We start from the raw sequence: 24,096 nt of genomic DNA on the forward strand, positions 1-24,096 counted from the left end.
TTCTTGCTTATTCAGTATAAAAACACATTTGAAAGGTTGCATATAAATGAAAGGTCCCACTTGTTAATTGTGTTTAACAGATATGTTATAGTGAGTTTTTTCCCGACGTGTTTCGCCCACAAGGGGCTTCATCAGGGGACTTAGTAACAACACCACAGGGAATATGCAACCTCTAAGATTTTGGAAAGATTGGTTGAAGTGGGTTAAAATGCAGGTTACAGCAAGAGATAGTTATCTGGATTATGTTAGACATAAAAATATCAATGTGTTTTAGATGGTTTATCCAAGACTGAATGGGTCTATGGGTTGGTTATGATGAGAAACGATCATTGGAAAGTTACATAGTGCCTCCAAAATATCCTGCTTTATTTACCAGCAATGGTATACGTGCCGGTTAAATTGATGCACACAATCAGGGGTACAAATAGATGGATCCAAATAATCACTTTTTAGATGTTTCTACAGTATGGAGAGGCAGCCTGCCGGCAGACACCCACACCCGAAGCTCACATGAAAAATAATATCATCTATATAGGAATTTTTGGGCCTGATTTATTAAAACTGGAGAAGACAGACTATCACGAGAGAACTTGGGTGATCCAGCAAACCTAAAATGGATCTAGTCCAAGATGAAAACATTTGCCAAATAAGAGCAAATGATTTTAAGAAATCCATCCAGGTTTGCTGGATCACCCAGACTATCATGAACGAGTCTGGGTGATCCAGGAAACCTGGATGGATTTCTTATTTCTCCAGTCTTGGAGAACTTTAATATATCAAGCCCATTGAATAGTGGAGCCCAAGTTTCTTACATCAAAGCCTGGTCGCGCAGGCCTTTGCACCAAGCTATCCTTTATATGCTCTGTCCCTTTAATTCTGTTGTGGATTTGCAGGGTTGTTTCAGTACCCCCCTTCCCCTGTCTTTTTTTTTAGATATATGAAAAGAAACTTTGTGTTTTTGTCCTTAAACCAAAAATCTGTAATCCGTAAACACTTGGAAGGTCTTAAAATTCTTTGCCAGAGCGCTGCGGTCACTGTACCACCCCTTACGTAGCACAGTCATTAACTCCGACCGTTTCTGTTCCCTGACTCCATCCGATGAGAGGTTTAAAAAACAATTTGCATTTCTGCGCTCCGACGTGCCGTTCCCCCCATAAAGTGCACTTTGCTTTTTATTAATATTTTGAGGGTTAAATCCTAATCTTGAAGGTTCTGCAGATCGGCTAGTCCGTCTCCTTAAAATTTAATATACCTCGTTAATGCTTACTTGCAAACACTGAAGGATTTTTACGATTATAATCATGTGTTACAGCACCTAGTACTGTTTCTAAGCTGCATACTAATCAGCTTAATGAGATATTACTGCACTTTTTGTTGACTAAGGCAAAATCCTTTTTATTGTTGGGAAGCTTGTCCTTTTATTTTTATTCAAAACATTATCATGTTTTATTGTATGCCAGAGACAGTCTCCGAGCTCTGCAAATAACGTGAAAAGTTTTATATTTCATTTTCTATATTAACTGCTGCAAGTGTACATTAGCTGAGCAATATGGACGTTGCTTTGTGCAGGAAAGTCTGTGTTTTGGGATGCCGCGTGCCAGCCGTCCTGACTTTCGAGGGGTATTGCTAATTCCCAGATTGCTGAAGGGGTGCTACCTAATAAAATAGGGGTACGAATGAGGATAAGAGTAGAGACGGGGCAGATTTGGGGGGCAATTGTTGAGTAAAGATGTACTGTCAATCCTGGACCCCCACATTCAGCCCTTTGATACTTATTGAGAAGCCCCAAGGACCCTAAAGAGGGCATTCTGTGTTTCCTGTACCTAGACTTCTATTGAGTTCTATTAAGTAAATGGTTTGTTTCTTTCACAAGTATCTTTTAGCTCTATCTTGTCTTTTTCTTTCTTTCTCTGATTCTTTATATTGGTTCTTACTACAAGCAATTATTAGTGGGGGTTGAGGGAGCCCTAGTTTGGAAGAATTGATGTACAAATTGACTGTAATTGCAGAGACTACTAGCAGTATCATGTAATGTGTCTTTAGTCTAGGATTGTTTTCTGAAGCATGCTCACAGTTTCCAAAAACTTCTATACCATATTGTAGATCCATGCCTTTAGTCTCTGACCATCTCCTGTACTATGTCTGTAGTCTCTGACCGTCTCCTGTACTATGTCTGTAGTCTCTGACAATCTCCTGTACAATGTCTGCAGTCTCTGATTGTCCCCTGTATTATGTCTGCAGTCTCTGACCGTCTCCTGTACTATGTCTGCAGTCTCTGACAATCTCCTGTACAATGTCTGCAGTCTCTGACCGTCTCCTGTACTATGTCTGTAGTCTCTGACAATCTCCTGTACTATGTCTGCAGTCTCTGACCGTCTCCTGTATTATGTCTGCAGTCTCTGACCGTCTCCTGTAATATGTCTGCAGTCTCTCACCATCTCCTGTACTATGTCTGCAGTCTCTGACCATCTCCTGTACTATGTCTGCAGTCTCTGACCGTCTCCTGTACTATGTCTGCAGTCTCTGTCCATCTCCTGTAATGTGTTTGCAGTCTCTAACTGTCTCCTGTAGTATTTCTGAAGTCTCTGACCATCTCCTGTAATGTGTTTGCAGTCTCTAACTGTCTCCTGTAGTATTTCTGAAGTCTCTGACTATTTCTTGCATCATGTGCATGTCTCCTTTCATCTCATGTTCCCTGTCTTCGGTCTCAGGCCATCTCTTGTGCCATGTCGTCAGTCCCTGACAATCTCTGGTATCATAGCTGCAGTCTCTCTCCATATTTCGTAGCAGGTCTAGTCTTTACCATCTAATGTTCCATATCCAGCTGTCTCCAACAGCTTTCTCTAGCATTACCTTTAATAAATACTATTTTAAGCCCTTTGAACATCAGATGATTGGACTTGGCTGCCACTAATGTCTATATGTGTCTATGATGGAAAGCCGTTGGGTCTTACTATGTCCAATAAAAGAACCTTCAGACATAATTTAGTCATTTCCTGTTTACTGTTTAGCCGTGCTTGCTCTGTCTTTGGCTGCACATCATTGTTTAGTACGGATTTGTTATTGTTTACAACTCCATGTGTGGACTCCAGCAGGGATGCTTGTGACAGCTCAGGAGCCCAACTGGGAGACACTTGGCACCCTAAAATATCAGCGGTCTTAATAAGGATCCTAATGGTGGGATCACCCAGTACAATTAAAAAAAAAAACTACAGATTTCTGAAATATTTTGAAACTATTTTTAAATGAGTTAAATTGTATAGACTGCAAGGAATGTTTGGATTCAGATCTAGTTTAAGTATTACAAGTGTTTATTTCCTATAAATTTATATTATTTCTCATAAAAACTTATTCTATCTTCTAATCAACAAAACACAAATGTCCCTACAATCTCCTCTTCTCTCCTCCTTATAGATTTATATACAAAAAAATGACATCCATCAGAAGTTAGGGATATGCTTTCATTATTTTTAAAATTTTATGTGCAAATACTACAAAATCAATTATATTGCACAAAATAATGCGCTTGAAACATGCAATAAAAACTTTTGTGGACTAAGAATCTAATTTTCGATAATAATAATAATTTGGCAAATGCTGCACTGTTCCCATTTGGATTGGTTACACAACATAATCTTAGGATCAGAAGAACAATGTGACTGTTACTGAAAACAACACGCACGCAATGTTTATGGTGTGCCCATGAATTTATGCTATTCGGTCCTAATCAAAGTTAATGACACTTGGATTTCTCATGGTTTGTGTTTTTAAAATGATGCAGGTATAATAATGTAGGTATTGATCTTCCAAAAAAAGTGAGCACCTAACTTGGTGGTTGGTGGTGACAATGCTGCTACTGCTGCACTAAATTACGAAGCTTTGTTTGCAGCTAGTGGATGGTAAAAATTTTGCCCTCCTAATCCTGCAGCTACCAAGTATTGTCCCCAGAATGTTTTTAGGCTGGGTGGGAAGAAGCTGTAGACGGGTCACAGCCGCTTTATTGTGACCCAACTTTTCATTAACCATCCAAAAACAGCCGGGTGGTTACTGGAAAGTGCTGGGTGGTGCGCCAAGCAAAAAGCATCTAAAGGAACGCTAAATTCAGTAGGGGAGAACTCAGGGTTGATAACATTTCTTAAGATTGCAGTGCAACAATGACAACGTTGAAATAGAGAATCACCCGAGCTGTAAAATTCAGACATAACCTTTGTAATTCTCTTTTCAAAAGTATTCTATTTTAGGGTGGGATTTGAGGAAAGAATCCTTGTTGTGAGGTCTACACTTAATACCTGCACGGCTACTGCAGGCCGAGCCTTGAATCTCCATTATCAAAAGCTAAGTGAGCTCTCGGTATAATCCCATAAGGATTCCACTGAGGAGTGTAGCATAAAGGAATGCAGTTTAGCTGCTCTTTAGACTCTGCGGACAACATTTTAGGTGACACCAAGTTTGGCTGAAACGTTTTACTGAAAGTAAGGGAAGATCTCTTCTTCTGTAGTATCTATAGAACTGCAAAATTCTACATTTCTGATATAAAGTTAGATTTTTCTGAGAGTTTTGTCTATTACTTATTTTTTTTTACAATTTAGCCTAATTTTTGTAATCTCTTTGTTGTTTGCAGGGATGGAGGAAGCTAGTTTGTGCCTTGGAGTTTCATCAGCTGTGCCTGACGTCGACGCTCACCTCAACAATTCTTTGCTGAATGGCCAGTACTCAATGAGTCAGAAGCTACACCAGATCACGTCCCAGCTCAGCCACGCTTTTCCAGAGCTGCAGAACCGCCAGAAACCCGAAGACAAGCCTTCAACACCCATAGAGGAGAAAAGTCATGTGTCGATGACGAGTCAACCTATTAACAACCAGATGGCTTTGTTGGCCAATCAACTTAATCGGGAAGTTGATAGTGGTCTTAACGGAAGAGTGGACCTGCAACAATTCCTCAATGGTCAGAACCTTGGGATCATGTCACAGATGAGCGACATTGAGGACGACGCAAGGAAGAACAGAAAGTACCCGTGTCCACTTTGTGGCAAGCGTTTCCGTTTTAATAGCATATTGTCCCTTCACATGCGTACTCACACTGGGGAAAAGCCTTTTAAATGCCCGTATTGCGACCATCGGGCAGCCCAAAAAGGTAACTTGAAGATCCACCTACGCACTCACAAACTTGGAAATCTTGGCAAAGGCCGAGGAAGAGTCAGAGAAGAAAATCGCCTTTTGCATGAGCTGGAAGAAAGAGCAATATTACGGGACAAACAGATGAAAAGCAGCCTTCTTCAGCCTCGACTTGATGTAAAACCACAACAACAGCACTTACAGCAATCCCCCTTACCCAACTGTCACATATCGGTGCCAGTGAATCACAGCACTTCTGACATTTCCAACAAAGTACCATCTCCAAAACCTGCTGCTGTTCAGGAGGAAGCAATTGCACCTACCACTGGGTTCAGGTGCACGTTCTGCAAAGGTAAATTTAAAAAACGAGAGGAACTGGATAGGCATATCCGAATTTTGCACAAGCCTTACAAGTGCACTCTGTGTGATTTTGCTGCCTCTCAGGAGGAAGAGTTGATTAGTCATGTAGAGAAGGCCCATATCACAGCAGAGTCTGTCCAAGGCCAAGGCTCCAGTGGTAATGGAGAGCAGTCAGCCAATGAATTCCGATGCGAAGTTTGTGGCCAAGTCTTCAGCCAAGCTTGGTTCTTGAAGGGCCACATGAGGAAGCACAAGGATTCATTTGAACACTGCTGCCAGATATGTGGAAGGCGCTTCAAAGAGCCTTGGTTTTTGAAAAACCACATGAAGGTCCACCTAAACAAACTGTCCGTCAAGAACAAATCCCCCAGCGAAGCAGAAGTCCCTGGCTCTATTAATAGCATTTCACAGGAGACTCACAGCAATCTTTATTCTAGATATATATCCTGTTTGCAAAGTGGCTTTATGCCTGCCGACAAAGCGAGTTTGAGTGAACACGGCCATGTTTATAACAAATCTGAATTGAAAGAGAAGGAAGTCATCGGTAAGCTGCTGTCGCCAATCACGGGCTTGGCTCATAACATGTCTGAAAGTGAGAAGCATTCTTTGCTTGGCTCCCTTAATTTGGTGCCTCCACTGAAATCTAGCTGCATAGAACGGTTGCAGGCTGCAGCTAAAGCAGCCGAGATGGATCCAGTCAACAGCTATCAAGCTTGGCAACTTATGGCAAGAGGAATGGCGATGGAACACAGCTTCCTGTCAAAAGAACAGCAGATACAACGCAACCATGAAGACAGTTTAGCCAGTTCAGGGGTAATGTTTGATAAGGAAAAGAGAGAGTATGTCATTGTTGGACCAGATGGCTCTAAACAGAAAATGCCAACTGATTTGGTTCATGGTTCTAAAATGTGTAATCAGAGAGATGTCCCATCTAAACTTGACCTTCTTGAAAGCACAAGAGATTTCTTGTCCCATAGCCTAAACCAGGGGCTTGACTACAATCTGCAAGGCCACGGATCCATGAAAGATAAACCCACTGAATGTCCAGATTGTGGTAGGGTCTTTAGAACCTACCACCAAGTGGTGGTGCACTCAAGAGTCCACAAACGAGACAGGAAGGCAGAAGAAGATCAACTTCACATGAGCCTGGAAGAACGTCGAGGATCAGGGAGCGACCAGGAATCTCAGTCAATGAGCCGGTCCACCACTCCAGGGTCTTCGAACATCACGGAAGAGAGTGGAAATGGTGGTGCATTGTCCCAAGCTGGAAGTGCGCAAGAAGACAGTCCTCATCCATCATCACCTTCATCCTCAGGTATGAAACAGTACATATCTCTATAACCCCTATAGATTTATATGTTCAGGTTAGATGTCAACCCTTCTTATGTACATGTCTCTCATGTCTCTTGGGCTGATGTACTAGCCGGCTTGGGAGAGATGCCTTTTTATTGAAATAGCCCTACTTATAGGAAACCCAGGCTTTACCCGTTTGGGTCAAAGCACTCCCCTAGGTAACTGTTAACCTAACTAGACAAATAAAATGTCTTCTCTTCCCACCACTCTGTTGAGCTACAAGAAGCAAAGAAAACACCTAGTACTTAGGGGTATCTGTGTAATTCACCCCCTTCTGCTTATGCAAATGAGCATGGTAATTTTCCTTAGCTTTGCCCTAGCACAGGTACAAGTATGCAAATGTGCAAAAGTCAACATTCAGCACAGCTCTGTCTTGCAACAGTTTATCTAAGACCATAATGTAATATGTCCAACCTCTGACCTGTCTAACCCCATTTTTTGTTTACATGCTACAATCCTACACTTGCAACCATTAAGATTCTTTACATCACAGTATTTAGTGTAAAGTAAAAACCTGCAATGTTTCAGGCTCTGTTTCATCCAGGTGCATTTGCACAATATTCGAAAAGTCCTACAGTTTATCTTGGTTGGAAAGCAGCCACAGGCTGAGAAATAAAGCCTGTCCCTGGCAGCATGCTGCAGAGAAACCCCCTTCTTCCTGTGTGGAAGCAGTGGTCTTTCTGCATAAACTAGCCACATTTAGACCCAAAGCTTTACATTCAGCAGGGAGTGTGGGCTTAGCTTATTGCAGGGTAGAGGTCTGGTTCAGCGGGGGTGTGCCATACCCCTGCAAAGAGACCACTGCTACCAAACAGAAAGCAAGAATCCTTTTCTGCAGAATTCCAGCAAGAGACAGGCTTCTATCTCAGTTTGTGGCTGCATTCTAAAAAGCAGTAATTTTGCACACTTTTTGCCTTTTTGCATCTGGTATATAGCTGACTTGAACTAAAAGTTGGACTTTCATGGAAATTTTTTAAGATTTACAGAAAATGTATTTGACATTTAGAAAACTTCCCCTATGTAACCAAGGCTCTATGCCATCCATTATGCATACTATAGTATCCTAAAGGAACACTGGTCTTGTATCCACCTCCTCTTCTACTTACTGCAGGCAGCCTTTACTAGATTTTGTTCCAGGAGTTCCATTGCAAATTAGCAGGAAAAAAAAAATATATGGCCTGAGATATTTGTTTCACTTAAGATTGTTCTGCATCCTTTGGGGAAGAATGACACGCAAGGCAACAGGGACTGCTATATCATCAAATTAGACTATTGCAACTCTTTAAACTACTTCAACTCTAGCTGCATCCATAATACCTGCACTGCTAGTTACAGTTCCTCTTTATTAATAATAAAACAATGTCCAGGTGTGGCAGCAGGAACACATGGCTTTTAGCTTATTGGGTGATATTTGAGCTGATTGAAGAAGCCTGTCCAATCATTTCAGCAAAAGTGGGAGAAAGTAAGAGCCAAGATTAAGTCACAGCTGCTGAGCATTGAATGTTCCATTGAAAGTTGTGTCTGATATATCTGTAATCATATCGCAGATCTGCCTAGAGAGGAAATCAAGATATATCAGAATAATATATTACTATAAGCAATATTGAATTTTTTCAATATTCAGTCTGGACAATAAGACTTTGGAATGGCTAGGCAAACCATGGTCAGCGATCTGGGTCTGCTATGGCATAGCTCTGTTTTGGGCAGCTGGATTAATGTAGACCTCCAAGCAATCGGATAAATTCAAAGATATAATACAGATAGGTGTTTTATCAAAATATATGTTAATTTGTCCAAATACCACCAACATGATCAAGTCTGTGACCTCACTTTACTCCATCGTCATTAAGCGATACAGCTTAGTCACCGACCTGCCCTCCGAGCCAGTAAAGAATGTTATTCTGATGGGGTTATCCCTCTGCTCTCTTTTCCAATCGGAAAGCTAAGTATATAAATCTGATAGCATTAGAGAACAACCTAATTGGCTCACAATGCCAAGCATACCCCTACCAATCCATGCAGGGGGAAACAGAGAGCTAAAAGACGCAATACAGGCAATCATTCTACCTATCTAAATATAAATCTATATATTTAATGTAAAGTCACACAATGAATCTTCTCCCTGACGCTCTGCATGATGTGTCATATGTGTTTATACTCTCGGTGAGATATGTAGGTTATATGTGCCATCTCCGATTTTAAGCGCAAACATCGGCATATGTTCCCGCTGACCTCTGGTCACCCTACATATGCACAGCTCCATTCCTGGCTGTAAACCTGAAATATGATTTGTTTATGTTCACTTTTATGCAGGAAATGTTTCTGTGTTTTTTTTTTGTTTTTGTTAGATCAACAGACAGCCCGTAAGTGGAGGTGACAGAGAGATATTAGGGTCACCCTACCCAAAACTGGGGTATTAGTTACAGGAAATACTCACTGGGTTTTTCCCATTCTGCAATATAATATCACTCAGGGTTCCATGCCTGGGTTCCAAACTCCACCTAACCTTGTGCAAAGGCAGAGGTTGGACCAAATGGTGGAGGAGGTCACAGACGGCTATCTGCCGATATGCATTACATACAGGACCACCATCAGAAATTTCTGGGCCCCATACTAAATAAACTTCCAGTCCATTAGGCATAATTACTAAATAGAGTTTAGGAATTGCTTTTTAATGATAAAAGGTGGATATTTTCTAAAAAGTGATTCCTGTGCTGTATATTGTTACATGTTAAAATAGCAGTAAGCCAATCACGTGCGATCCCTGGGGGCATTCTGTACCCAAGCAATGTGCACTTTCCAGTATTGCCATAGTGGCAGCGAAATGACTATAAGTTTTTATTAGCATTGCATTGTTGCAAAATGCTTCATCTTGAAATGGTGTTTTCCTTTAAGAGTCACATCTATCTAGGATAATGCGATTACACTTTCCATCACATCTGTTCTGTGCATTATGAGGGTTACATCTGGAGGTTTAGCTAGCTCCCGATTGACACATGACCTGACAGAAATTAGAGACGCGGAATATTACACAGATCTATAAAAGGTCATCGATGATGTCGTATCATTTCCCCCCCTCCGCCAACTACAACTACATATTGCTGCATTATGGATTCCTGTCTGACTTTTCTGAAAGGCTGAAATCCAGGGGGATGTAAAAGGCACAAATTATTAATTATTATATATTCTTAAATGTATTTGTTTTTAATTCCAAACAACCTGAATGATTTGAGATTGTAAAAGGAAGCAGCAGCAGGGGGAGCCGAAGAGCTCATTGGAAGTCTGCTGATAGGAGGGGAATGAAGAGTGATAGAGAGATGAGCCAGTCATTGTTCTTCTTCTGGCTGGAGGCGGGTCTAGCATGACCAGGGCTCAGAAGAAGTGGTTGAACAATCAGACTGAGGACAGATTTGGTTGGTATTTGGTATTCACTTTTAGTAAAGAGCTCTCCCCTAGTAATTTTTTTTACTGACGATGCTGGACCAGAAAGGGAACAACAATAGAGTGCAGAATGGAGGGTAAGTAAAGGTAGGTAGCAAAATTTTTTTATACAGAAGGTGGTGTGGAATTTATGTATGTATATATATATATATATATATATATACGTAATTTTACTATTCCAAAGTGCAAAAAGTTTTCAAACCTCTGGCATTGTTCAAAGTATGGTCCGCCGGCTCAGAATATTCACAGCCTCAGTGCAGTACTGTAGCCTTGTTAATTTGTCCGGTCACAGCTCCGTCGCCCCCCGTATCTTCATATTTCCTAGTAAATATTGATAATCCTCCACTGCTTTTTTTCCCCTCGCATATAAATTTGGCCTTAACGGCTAATTTCCCCAAACTGCCTCCTTTATGCTAGGACTGCGCCTTTTTTAAGTACATAATCTAGTGCCTTCATTACAGGCCACAATAAAATATTTTTAGCCCCAGCTCAGGAACCACTAAATAAGACGGAATCCTGAGAAGCCCTTGAAGTACATCTTTAAAGGATGCCGTTTGTATCACTTGCTTTAGAAAAACGGGTCAGAAGGGGCCTGAGAAACTATGTCTAAAAAAATTCAGAGCAAGGAATTCTTTTTTTTTTTTTTTAAGTAGAGCTCCCTGGTAGATTTTACATTTGACAACAGCTCTTGAAATGATCTCCAAAAGTGGGGCCTATAATGGGAGGCTTTTGTTACCTGGTTCTCAGGGAAGGGAGAAGGAAGGCGTCCATGTGGGGTCTAGTTATATAGAAGTATCTAAAATGGGGACCTGTAAGGGAAGGGCCGTGTCCAAAACCATTATAGGTCTTTTTGAAGCAGTAGATTGGTCTTTGAACTAATGGCAGCCACACTACATGATAGAGAAAATTCTACTGTAGAACTTTTCTTGACCGGGTCCATTAAAATTGTTTACATATAAAATGTAACAAAATAAAATATACGTAACGTGGTGTGTAATATAGTTGCATTACCTGTTCATCCTGCCAGTAGATTTGCTTTGTTTCTTTAATAGTACGAGATGTACCAAGAGTTGCAGGACTGGGCCAAACCATTTATCACTCATGGAGGGGGTGGCTAAATCCCAAATCAGATGCTAATTTGTTTATTTTAAAATCTACTTAAAACTAAACTCAGGAAGAAGCAACTGTTATCTTGGTTTGCTTTTTGTACAGTAGTTCTAGGTGAAGGTTTGACTTTGTGCAGGAGCTTCCTGTATTAGATGCAGCTGCACTGCAGCTCTCTTCAGGTGCAGGATGGCTGGTCTTGTGTCCAATCTGGTGACTTTGCCTAGGCAATCATCAATCTGCTACTGGCAGCTTTTCCCCAGTCCCCCCTTCCAAGTGATCAGACTGCAACTTTGTATCTGCCCTCCAGCCTAACTTTTATTATTCTGCCCTCTACCCTCCCTTTTTAATAAATCTGCCCTCTAGCCACCACTTTTATTAAATCTGCCCTCCTCTTTTATTAATCTGCCATCTAACCTCACTTTTCATAAATCTGCCCTCCAGCATTACTATTATTAAATCTGCCCTCCAGCCTCCCTCTTTATTAAATCTGCCCTCCAGCCTCCCCTTTTAATAAATCTGCCCGCCAGCCTCCCCTTTTATTAAATCTGCCCTCTAGCCTCCCCTTCATTCTTACACAGATAAACCATTTCCTCTCCTGGACTGAAAATGCTTACTCTAGTTTTACTGCATACTGTGAGCTTCCCAAAATGTAAATTCAAAGCAACAACAAGTCAGACAGAGCCCCGCCTAATGTCCTTGCTGGAGGAAGTCCCAGCATCATCTAGCCCCTTCCTTCCCATCCTGATTGTCCCTAACCCTACCTCCTTCTTTCATTGCATTGCAGCTCAGCTTCACATGTGGGCATTCCGGGGGTAAAAAAAAAGCCTCACAGCCTCTCCATTATCCATGATTTGCTTCTGTTGCATAGAAAAGCACAGAGACCCAATAACGATCGGATTCCCAATAAATCACAGAGTCTAAAAAAGGGTTATGTGATGGAAACAGAAACAAAAAGATTGTATTTAATAATGTCATTATCATGTAAATGAGGAAGGGATCTACAAATTAAATTGCAGCTTTAAATGCCTATTAAATGTAATGCTCTGCCGGATAAAGCTAAAAACTTCCTGTGTGTATTTAACCCAAAGGGATTCTGTGATGTCAAGCATGTGAGACCTTCAAGAAAAAAAATAGATACAAAAACCATGGGGCAACCCATAAAATAACGACAGGTCTGCTTGGGTTACAGATACACTTTAACATTTAAATGTCAGCTTTGGTGGTGCCGGATGATAGACTCCCAAGCAGACTGGAAAAGAAAAAAAAATTACAAAAAAAAAATTAAACCAGAGGATTAAGATCTTCATTTTTTTCTTGTGCATTCCAATTGTTCTTAAAATATTTGGCAATGTCAATTAGTAACTGAGCAGAGCTAGCTGATGAACGCAATTTTCCACTAGACTGAGCACCCTATTGTTGTAGAGCTAACAGCAGATTTCTGAGGTCATTATCATTCCCTGGTAGCTTGGCCCAGCTGCTCCTTGTTGTGAGAGCCAAAAACTTTGCAACGGGCCTTGGTACGGTATGCAGTTTTGACGGAGAGGAGGGGGTCAGGCGTGGGAGATCATGTGACTGGCAATGTGTCGCCTGACTTAAAAGGAAATCGTTTTGCAGGGCGAGATGGGTGTTTTAGAGGGAAGTGATAAGGTGTAGACGTAACTGGCTGCTGAGCGATCAACAGAGAAAAATCAAAGCTTCCATATAAAGGGTCGCTCCATCTAAAACTAATGTGCCATGTTTTGATAGGTGCTGGAGAACCAGATAGGTGTGGTTAAATCACCTGATTTTTTTTTAGGTTCTCATTGGTTAGATCTCTGCGCTGTGCGGTGCAAAACCACCTGGTTGGCTGTAGTTTGTGGGAGCTGCAAACTGAACGGCAAACAACCAGGTGTGCACACAGTTGTGGCTATGGCCGTCAGCAAAGAATGGTTCCCAACTAGTCCCATTCACTTAAATAGAAGCTGACGGGACCACCATGAGCTACAGCATTCTGCAATGGACACTTCCTTTGCCAGTTCCTTTGCACCCCCAGCATTTTTTAAAACATTACCATTCTATACATTTGACAACCCTTTAAAGGGCTACATGATGCGCCATATAACATGCAAATATAGGGCATTCTGTGATTGAAAATGTAACACACAGCAATGCACCATGGTGGGTTGTCATGCACTATTTTGCAATGCCCTGGTAAGAACCATTTCCTGTGCCATTAAGAATGAATAACAGTCCAGCACACCAATGCATATCTTGTCCATTGGAATGTTGTGCCAGCACATGCATTGCCATGTGTGCATTAACCCAGAGAGAAAGTAGAAGTCACCATTGCTGGTATCTCTTCTGTAAATGCCAGTATTCCAATCTTTCTTTCAATGCTTAGAGTCACTAACCCAGAACAAGGAACTTCTGCCTACTCTGGTGCTCCTTCTATTGCTTCTTTTTCTTGAGAGGCTTTTTTTTCAGAATAATACCATTCTGTATGAAATTTTGGGGTATAAATCGAGTAGTGATTCATTTAATCCAATAAATTGTTTATTCTGTACAAATAAGGCAACATGTGTGCAATAGATCAGGGGACATTCATGAAGCATTTTAAAATGTGCAAATGGCACCAAATGGAACGTTCGTGAGCTGAATGTGAAGGTTGCTGTTGAGCGAACATGGCAATACCGAATGGTGGCAAATGGTAGTTCTTTATTATGTGGATATTAGAGATGGTGAATGTTCATCAAACAATATTTAAATTTGAGTTCCACTTAAAGGATCAAATGTATGGAATGAATGCTCCTAGACCATAGGAAAGAACATTGGAATTTTAAAGTGGTTTTTCTTTTCCAAAGGCATGGGGTTGAACTTGAGCGTCCAGGTTTTTCCAAATCGCTCAACTAATAGTTTTAACTCATTGCTGTAGAGCAGTTTTTCTAAACTAGGGTTCCTCCAGAGGTTGCTGGGTGTTCCATGGTAAAGAGGTCAGTTTAACTGACACCAATAAACTTTTTGTCGATCTGTAAGGGTGACATTTTTCCCATTGGCCAGCAATGTAAGAGACATTCTTCCCAATGACCACCATGCTAATGTACTGTGAGATGTGGGTATAGTAATTATAGAAGGGGTTCCCTGAAGAGCTGAAAGATAATTCAAGGCTTCCCCCATGTTAAAAAGATTGAAAAACACTCCTCTAGACCAACGTTCAAAAAGTGACCATGGTGGCCTATATTGGCACAGCCACTCCTAGGCTCTGGTGGTGCTGCCGGTAACAGGCTGACAAAGCTATGTCTGTGATAGGAAAGCACCCCTTACAGCAAACACACCTTATATAAAAGGAAGGGTGCTTGAAGTGACAACCATGGATGGCACCATGTAGAACTGATGAAAACAAAAGATGAAGTCTCCAGCACTCCAAAGTACAGGTTTTCTTGCTTTGTTGTAAAAGCACAATGACAACATGTTTAAAAAGCCAACGTTTCGGGCAGAGGGTCCCTTCCTCAAGGCAACATTGTGACCTAGTTGTCATCAAATACCAGGAAGTGTCTGACCATAAAGATATAATCACCATCTATTATTAGGCTACGGACATAAAAGCTTTTCAAAAAATCAGTTATAATAACATTATTATATTACTATTTATGTGAGCTTTAAGTCATCAGCTTTGGTTCTACTATTCAAAATAGTCTAAAAAAATATACATTTCCAATTAAGTTAAATAATAATATGTGTTAGTAAAAAACCTACAGCTTGCTATACATTAAGTAAACGAGCTTTAAAATCCTGCTTAATTTTATTTCCTTTTTTTTCTTCCTCCTTCAACTCGATATCCAATTTCTACCGGCAGCGAGGACAGCGAGTGTGAAATCTACTGTCTGTATTTTTTTCTGGCCTTTTGTATACTTACATACACTATAATCTCATTTTTAAATGCATGGAATATATTATTCCATAAACATATTATTATTGTAAACACATCACGGCTTGTTCCCTTAAAAGAAAAAAAAAAACATTATAACAAAAAAAAGTTAATTTTATATTTTTTTATTTAAATCGTGGTGTTATCACGCCGAGTGTTTGGATTGGCAGCCTGTGATTTCGGAGGATAATAAACAGGATTTCATAGTAAAAACAATATTTAACATGGCGGAGCTGCTCGTGGTATTGCTTGCTATCAGGTTCAGTTAAATGCAAAGCAGCGGGATTTTTTTTTTTTTAAAGAGCTCAGCTGTTATTGCTGAGTACCATATGCAGCTTTTCATTCTGTGACATGGAATATTGTCCACGCTGTTTCCTGTTTGCCTGCGATCGACTCGACTCCACGAGCGGGTATTGTAGCTGCGTGCAGCCAGCCATTTGGGAAGGGGTGCGATGGGTGCGGGGCCTCATTAATTAATTGGCACGAGATCGAGTTTCTGTCCTCCGTAAAGCAATAGACTGCCAGACCTCTCATATTTAAAGTAGATTTAAACCCTAACTGAATGACATCTAGGAGCCTTTTTTTTTTATAAAACAGATGTTCTCCAGAAAAATTACATTATTTATAAACTAATAACGTCAGTTTGTTATCGCCTTTCAAGATCACTGATTTTCAGGAGGATCCTCACTTCTTATTAGAAGATCGACATTTTTACTGTCCAAAGACGGTGATCGCCATATTTGTTCACCCCTTTTATAGGCCACAATGCAGATAAATGGTGCTTGGTTCGCACATCCAGATCTCCTTTTGTTCCTTGCTGCTCTTGGCTTTTTACAAAAGTGATGTAAAGGATAGGGACCCCAATATAATCAATTCACAGTTTAAGGTTGCCACCACCCTATGAAATTTAAACGTATACTCCAAATTCGTAACCAAATGGCTTATGGCTCTTCACCAAAGAGGTGAGAAACAAAGTAGGACGTTCAGAGCCACTGAACTCCCTACTTTGGTTCTCACCTCTTTGGTGAAGAGCCATAGGCCAATCTGGTTCCTCATTTAGAGTAGATGACCCTAAGTGGCCTGATCACTGAATCACTGAGAATTTCAGTCTATAGCTTCTGATCAACACTTTAGCCACATTTTAATATTTTTTAAAAGCCTATGCTAACAGCTGCTGGTTGTTCTTTTTTTATTTACTGTTGGGCCTGATTTATTTAAAGCTCTCCAAGACTGGAGAAGATAGAATATCATGTGAGAACCAGGGTGATCCAGGAAACATTTTCCAACTAAATGCAAAATCAATTTCAGGCTTGGTGGGTCACCAGGTTCTCCAATCTTGGAAAACTTTAATAAATCAGGGTTTTTGTGTGCCATCTTACTCATTATGTCCTGTAGACATGCCACCTAAGACAATTGCCACTATAGCAAATGTCCTGTTATAAAATGCTTTGAAAATTTAGGATTTGCTTAGCTTTAGTTTTTCTTTGCAAACAGAGAGAAAGAATCTATTTATTGTAGTCATTTTCAATAAAAAAAAAAAAGTCCAGCATCTAGAACAATCAGTCCAATACATACGTAGTTTGTATAGCCCTGATAAAAGGGGACCTATCCAACCCCTGAAACGTGTTGGCTTTTTATGATGTAGGCTCCAGCCAGGTCCAATTCAGGGAGCTGGCTGAAGCCTGGTCCCCAATTGCCCTCATCCAGCTGACATGACTGCATCTGCATCCTCTTCTGAATCCTTAAAGGACCCTAAGTCCTTTCTAGGGTCCTTTTACGAATCAAGAAGAGGATGCAAAAGCAGTGACGTCTACGCAGGTAGTGACGTCCACACAGGTAGTGACATGGACACATGGAAGGACCTCACATGATGGAAATTGGGAAAGAGAGAAGAAGCAAGGCTCAGGTGTCACTTAGGTAACCAAACCTAGAGATCAGAGATCCAGCCTCCCCCAACACCCTTCTTCTACCACCTATTGGGAAGTTTAACTTTTTTTACAAAAAAGAAAGCTTTGGCTTAAATACCCTCACCGTATAGCAATACAAGTTTATATGTTTTTTTTTTGCCATTAACTACATGGGATGTTTTCTGCTTTTAACAAAATCCTTAGAAACTCAGCTTGATTTTTTTTTTAAAAGCATATATTTGCATATAAAGCCCGTCCATCAGGGAATCTCACTTAACAAATTGCAGACCGTTTGAAGTCCTTTGAAAGAGTGTTTTAGAGTCTCAGTTGGTGCAGATCTCTCCAGCAGAACCCCGCACCTGTTTGCCTATACCCGCTTATTTTAAACCACTTTATCAGTTATTACATGTTGCGGTTCAGCAATTTCCGCGCCGCCGTAGAAAAACGTCACTTTGCCACAACAGTATAATAGAGCCGGACTCGGAGCAATTAGGAGAGTAAAACACAGTTTCATAGCGAAGATTTTGACAAACAACAATACACAAACATTTTAAGAATTTCTGGAATATGTATAGTTGCCTTTTCATGGCAGCCTACACAGTCTCTTTTGTGTGTTTAGGTTGCCGGACGATTAGCGTTGGTTACGCTTGATAACTGCAAAGTGAGCGTTCTGCGCTTTCTAACTGCTTTTTCTATGGGCTGAAAGAGGTAGACGCCCATGTAATTTGCACTGTTACGGGGTTGAAAGTCGTTAGTTGGGCCGTGGCAAATGGGGACCCCCATGAAGTGCGTTTTGTTACAGTTGGAAGAAAAAAAATAAGTTGAGTAAAATTATTTTATTGCCGGCAAAGTAACACTTTTGTTTCCTGTGCGGTGGCGTGACTTTTTGATTTAGAAACCTATTTGCTTCCTGAAACGGAGTGCAAATGCACTTTTACCCTTCATGATTGGTCCCTGAGTAGGTCAGTCACCTGTAATCCTCAAAAGAGGGGGCAGCTCTTTACCAGATTCACCAGCTCTTGTAACAGGGTGCTTGGGAGGTCCTAAACCGCTGGAAGAAGAGGCACGTAGCAGCATCAGAGGGTGTCCCAAGTGAAGGATTAATACCCCAAACCCGGCAACAGAAAAAGCTACAACTGCAGTGGGGCTTCGCTGCATTGCAACAGTTAACTGTTTGTGAAGTCTAGGGGTAGAGCAATATGCGTGGCTTTGGTACCTCATTGTGTGATCGATATCCCCAAGCCACTCCGCCATTTGCATGCCCTCTGTGATCCAAAATCAGCAGTCCTGCAGTAAATTCTATAAACGTTCCCAAACCCTTAGTTTTTGATTTGACCTTATCCAGGGTGATTAAAATAGATCCGATGTATATCTTCAGATGCCCCTCCCCATGTCACCTTACTCCACCCAAGACTACCTTCCATCTCAAATGTGTTCCCAGTGTTCCCCACCTTCCACAGTGTATTTTTTTTATGATTGTTCAAGGACAAGGCCTATTTACTAGTAGCTTTAAATGCTGCTTTTATGCAGAATTTTGGGTAGCACTGCTTTGACTAATGAGGGGCCTTTACTGACTTAAAAGCAAGATTTACTACTCGAGAATGGGAACAAATTATGAGATGGATCTGCATTTTCTGCCTTGCATTTAAGACCTAAAAAAAATTATCCAAGAGCAATACAGAGCAAAGCCAGTCGATTTACTTCCGAAAAAAAATAAGGAAATTATTTTTTATTAATAGTCTGCACTTCACTTTGGCTGGCCAAACCCATTGCTTGTGACTCTACAGCGTGAGTCAATCCACAGGAAGTTTCTTTCAATAGGCTCTGACTGCGAGGCCTCAATTGAAAGATTCGTGTATTCGGCCAGAGGGGGGAAGAGAGGGTTTTCAATCACACAGAAGAATACATAGATTTTCTTTTTTTTTTTTTTTTTCAATTCTTCTTTACCTTTTTTTTTTTCTTGACCGGCTAAGCCCTGTTTGAAAAAAAAAAGCTTAGTTTTTTTCCTTCTTTTAACAGGCCCTATATATAATTTATTGCATTATTTCTCAAATTTGTACTAGTTATCTAGTTGTCATTTTTAGATGGTCAGTTCTTCTGCACAGACTGTTTCTTTCAAAAATACATTTCCCACTTGCAATAGGGCTCATGGGAGGGTATTGAGACCCACGTCCAAATGTATTTTATACACAAATGTTGACACCTGGGCAACACATATACAGCGCTGAACCCAGAGTTTTTTTGAGCCGAAATAAATTTTACGCGGGTGGCAGCCCCTGTATTGTGACCCAACTCCTCAATAACCATCCAAAAACAGTCAGGTGGTTACTGAAAAGTGACAGGTGGTGTGCCCCGCTAAAAGGGGCTGGGGAGAACACTTCATTTATAAGATGGTTGGACATTATCCATTCCTCCCAATACCAAACGCATGGTCAAAGCCACAACTCTTGTGGATGTAACAGCTTCCTGTCTTCTGAAAAAATTTTCAGAACCTATTCAACAGAGACTATTTGTAAGGTTAAGTACTAATGTTGGATGAGTAGACCTAGCTCTAGGTGTTCAGTAGGTTCAGGGCACTGTGTTGGCCACTCACGTTTCTCCACACCCAGCTGGTCAAACCAGGTGTTTATGAAAAGGACCTTGTGTACAATCATTCTGGAACAGAAAAGGGTCTTCCCCAAACCGTGGGAAGAGTACAGTTGTTTAACTGTCTTTGTATGCTGTAGCATTACCAGTGCCCTTTCTTATTTGGTGTACTGGCCACCAAATCAGAGAAAGAAGGGATGGTTTCAGGTTTCCCAATCTTCTGGCACCTGCAAACAACAATCTTCAACCTTTTTTGATCTTTCATAGTAAAGCCCTGAATTTTAAGAAATTTACAGACAAAGAAATGAAAACAAGTAATTTGATTGTAATTTGCAAATGTTGATTTCTACTCCAGCCATGCCGCCCATGGCACAGGCCCACCTGTTCTATTATGGTAAATGCAGCATTGTCCCCGAAACTGAACTGAGTGTATAATGCTTAGAACGCAGCTCTATATCCTTTAGAAATTTTTTAATGTCCTAAAAATTAAAAGAATGCTTTATGATTATGTTACAGTCAAAGAACCCATTTTGGTGTTCCAGCCAAGAACCCGATATGGTGCCTGCACATTCAAGGCAGGATCAAGAGGCTTTGTAAATGAATGACGGGGAACGCTTACATATATATATATACTGTATATATATTATCTCTCTCTTTTTATATATCCTATAGTAATGCAAGTATAATCCATTTATTAAAGCAAATGGTATATTGGTATATTGTATCAAAGTGGATAAAACTTGGAAGGTGAAGTACATCTTCTGATTTATATTTTACTTTTTATTTCTATTAATGTTACTATTACTGGTATTTGAAAAAAAGGGTGATTTATAATGTTACCATCTCATAAACCTCCTTTGTAACGGAGCATGCAGTCAAAAGCTTAACATTGCATTGTCTCCTTTTGACTACATATCTGTGGAAGAGCTGCAGCTGTTCTCACGCTTACAATAGCAGATTAATTAACACAATCGTGTTGTCTTGGCTTGCACTCAATGAGTGGGTCTGTGGTGGGATAGATAGGTAAATCCTGTAAATGTGAACCAGATAAAGAATTGAGTAGAGTTGTTAAATGGCTAGATGATGTTTTTTTGCTCCTGACTAGTCAGCCCTGACGAGGAAGATCGACTATGGCGCCATTGCGGTGACAGTTCACTAATCACTAGGCAGACACACCTCCTACCGGTGATATGTTTGTAAAGACAACCAGGGTTTTGCCATGGAAGGTCGTCAATGGGAGGCCATGTGGCCATTCCTTCTATTGTGTCAGTGATGACATCACAGTTCCCCTCCAGCAGGCAAGAGGTTCAAATTTAAGGTGGTTTTAACTTTTAATGTCTGTTTTTTTCATTTTTCTCATATTTCCTTTGATATTTGAACACACAAACCTGAAAGATGTTGGCAAGGTAAACATTGGCTGAGTTGGACTTCTTAGGGTTCAACATGCACAAGTTCAGCAAACTTTAAAAACCCCTCACTAAACTTGGCCATATTCACCTTCTCTACTCTCCAGATTGCATTTAAAATTTCAACTCCAGCTTTCTCAAGCTTTATTTTTGTAACATCATCCCAAACAAAAACCATGGACATTAATATGCTCCCACCTTAACAGCCCCCAGTATGGCGTCTACTCCTCTGGGAAGGCTTTACACAAACTTTTGGAATGTAACCCAGGCAACATGGGTGCTCGGCTATTGATGTTGACCCAGAAAACCTGGTGCTCCATTGGCCTCTCAATTCTTCCCAGTCAGGGCTCTGCGCAGACCACTCCAGTTCCTTCTGAACACGCTCGTCAAACCATGTCTGTATGGAGATGACTTTGCTCACAGGGTTTAGTCATGCCCACCGAAATGGGACCTTCAACAAGGTTAGCACCACACAATCATTTAATATTATTTAATATGTAGTTGTTATTCAGTGCAGATTGTATGGCTGTGTGCTTAATAATTTGCAACTAGTTTTGAAATGAGCCATATAGGGTATCTGAATAGCACCTTCAATTTTAGGATTCCAATCCAAGCATAGGAAAACTTTTCTGATCTTATTATTATTAATTTTGTTCTCTAAGTAGATGAAATCCGATGTGATATTTTACATGTATTCCCTGTCACTTGTATAACATGTGGGTGGTATATATTCTCATTCTTTGGCATAGTTTTGTGATGAACCAGTTTCCTCCCGTTCTCTAGTTTCATTTCTATACGGCAGATGTGATTTTTCTGCTCAGTGGAACCGAAAGTCAAATGAAATCTTGCAAATCTTACGGTAAACTTCAGATCTGTAGACGAGGGGCGGGTCCCTCACATCCTCCAGATTTATTTTGCTGCATGTCGTGTATTAAGCTCCATTGTTTTTGTTTTATTAGCTTGGAGACCATAAAATAATGCAAAATTTCCATACGTATAGGTCAGTGGGCATAAACTCCTTACATCAATAAATGATGCTGCGGCAATGTAGTCACAGAACCTCCTTTGTTTTGGCGATGAGCAAGATGTTCTGTGCACTTTTCGAGAATTAATGGATCCTTTTTTTTTCTTGTTAGAGAATTTTGTGACTCTGTTTTTTGGTAACTGATTTAAGAAAAGGTCATTTTTACAAAGTGCACCATTGTAATATGAAATCCTTTTACATCAAGCAATTTGGAGCTTTTCATCCTATTTCCTTAACTCTTTCTTCTCGTTGGTGCATTTTAAGTGTCCCTTGTATATGGTATAGGCGGTGACTCCAGAACCATTTATACTTCTGCGCCTTAAAAAATAGATGTAGTTTTAAGTATGTTTTCTTAATTTTTTGATGTTTTACAGTTACTATTTGCTTAAGTTTTCTGAAGGGATTTTCAGGAGAATTAAGACACTGTTTAATTCCTTTATCTAGAATTCTTTTCAACCCTGGACCTGAAATTTTTTGCAATTCCATTTGTGTAAGTATTACATGAACGCACCTTAGGAAAATGTCCTAAAACATCAGTTTTTGTTTGCATAATCTTTACGGGGGGGTGTTAGGTTACAGTAATATGGTTCCCAGTCCATAGCCATACTCCAATACAGAAGACATCATACAATAGACTCGGGTAATTCTGGCACAACTGGCTACATCTCACCATGATTGTCAGCATGTTGCTCACCTTTTCCCACAAATACCTGTATGTATCCAGTTGTGCCTTGTGGCAAAAGGTAAGCAATACAATGACAATCACGGCTGTATGTGGCCAGTTGTATCAGAAGGTGTAAGTAACACCTTGACCTGTGTGCAGCATTTCATACAATGGAGTCTCATTCCAATGCATTGAATGTGATCATTCAAACTTCTAAATTGTTCAGATCAAACACATGGCTTGGCACTTTCAGCAAGATGATAAAACCAATGTTAATGATTAGAATGCAGCTCCATATCCTTTAGAAACACCCTGAAGAAAGGCGTGTTGACCTGTAATAAATAATGATGGTGAAAGTCTAGTTTTTTCCCCAATTGCTCTGAATATTTTGAAAAGTCCATTCATCATAGCCTCTCAGCTATGTGTTGACTTTGGAGCTCCAGTAGTAAGATCTTTGTAATGGGGTTCCCAGTTCTGTGACCATGTTGATGTCTTACTCATCCTATTATTGTAAAAACATTAAGGAGGGCATGAAACGTCCTTATGATGGCCGGTATTGGTGGTCAAAGCTGGAAACCCAACTGCAAACATCTCAAAGTGATATAAAATTTGGTTGAGGTATTATCACATGGCTTCTGCTCATCATACTAATACCAGTTGTAGGACAATGGACAAAAGAAAGAGGTTTGCACTCCAGGGTTGTTGGTGAAATACATGAATTATGTATTCGTACAAACCTGGTTCTATACATAATTATAGTACATTGATCATGGAACATATATCCAGTCTAGTTCAATATTCACCAGACTGGAGTATATCTGCTAGACAGAATCGTTCTATCTACGATACAAACAATTAACCGTCTTTACGCGATCCTGACGCGTAATACCAGCTCTGGATAAACCTTTAAGAAGCATTTGCCCTGATAACTATCCCTTAATGTATGCTACAATTTATTCCTCCCCAGTCAAAATATAAAACTTTCCATCCACAGGGGAGATGTATTTGTTTATGGCAAACTACAAATTTCTGCCTTTTCAAACAACTCCAACCGCTGTTGATTGTCAGACAAGTCCTGAGTCTGTTTCGGAGCCCAGCCAACACGGGATATAAAATCCCATTGCCTAATATTCAGATGACCTGGAAGCTTTAGAATAGTTTTCTGATAAAACCACCATTTGCTGTTTGTATGGATTTGCATTTCTGATGACTTCTTGTTTGTACACAGG

General features: G+C 40.4%; 1 protein-coding gene across 4 annotated transcripts in view; it reads left to right on the forward strand.

Annotated features, from left to right (window-relative positions):
- Positions 1–24,096, forward strand: part of ZNF536 (zinc finger protein 536) — a 406,541-nt gene that overhangs the window by 176,219 nt on the left and 206,226 nt on the right. For all 4 annotated transcript variants that reach the window (XM_072422428.1, XM_072422427.1, XM_072422426.1 and 1 more), the window contains one exon: positions 4,622–6,790. In XM_072422428.1, coding sequence (XP_072278529.1) covers positions 4,624–6,790 — 2,167 coding nt within the window. In that variant the 5' untranslated portion in view covers positions 4,622–4,623. The remainder of the gene's footprint in view (positions 1–4,621; positions 6,791–24,096) is intronic.

This window comes from Pyxicephalus adspersus, chromosome 9, assembly GCF_032062135.1.
Source record: "Pyxicephalus adspersus chromosome 9, UCB_Pads_2.0, whole genome shotgun sequence".
Classification (NCBI taxonomy): Eukaryota; Metazoa; Chordata; class Amphibia; order Anura; family Pyxicephalidae; genus Pyxicephalus; species Pyxicephalus adspersus.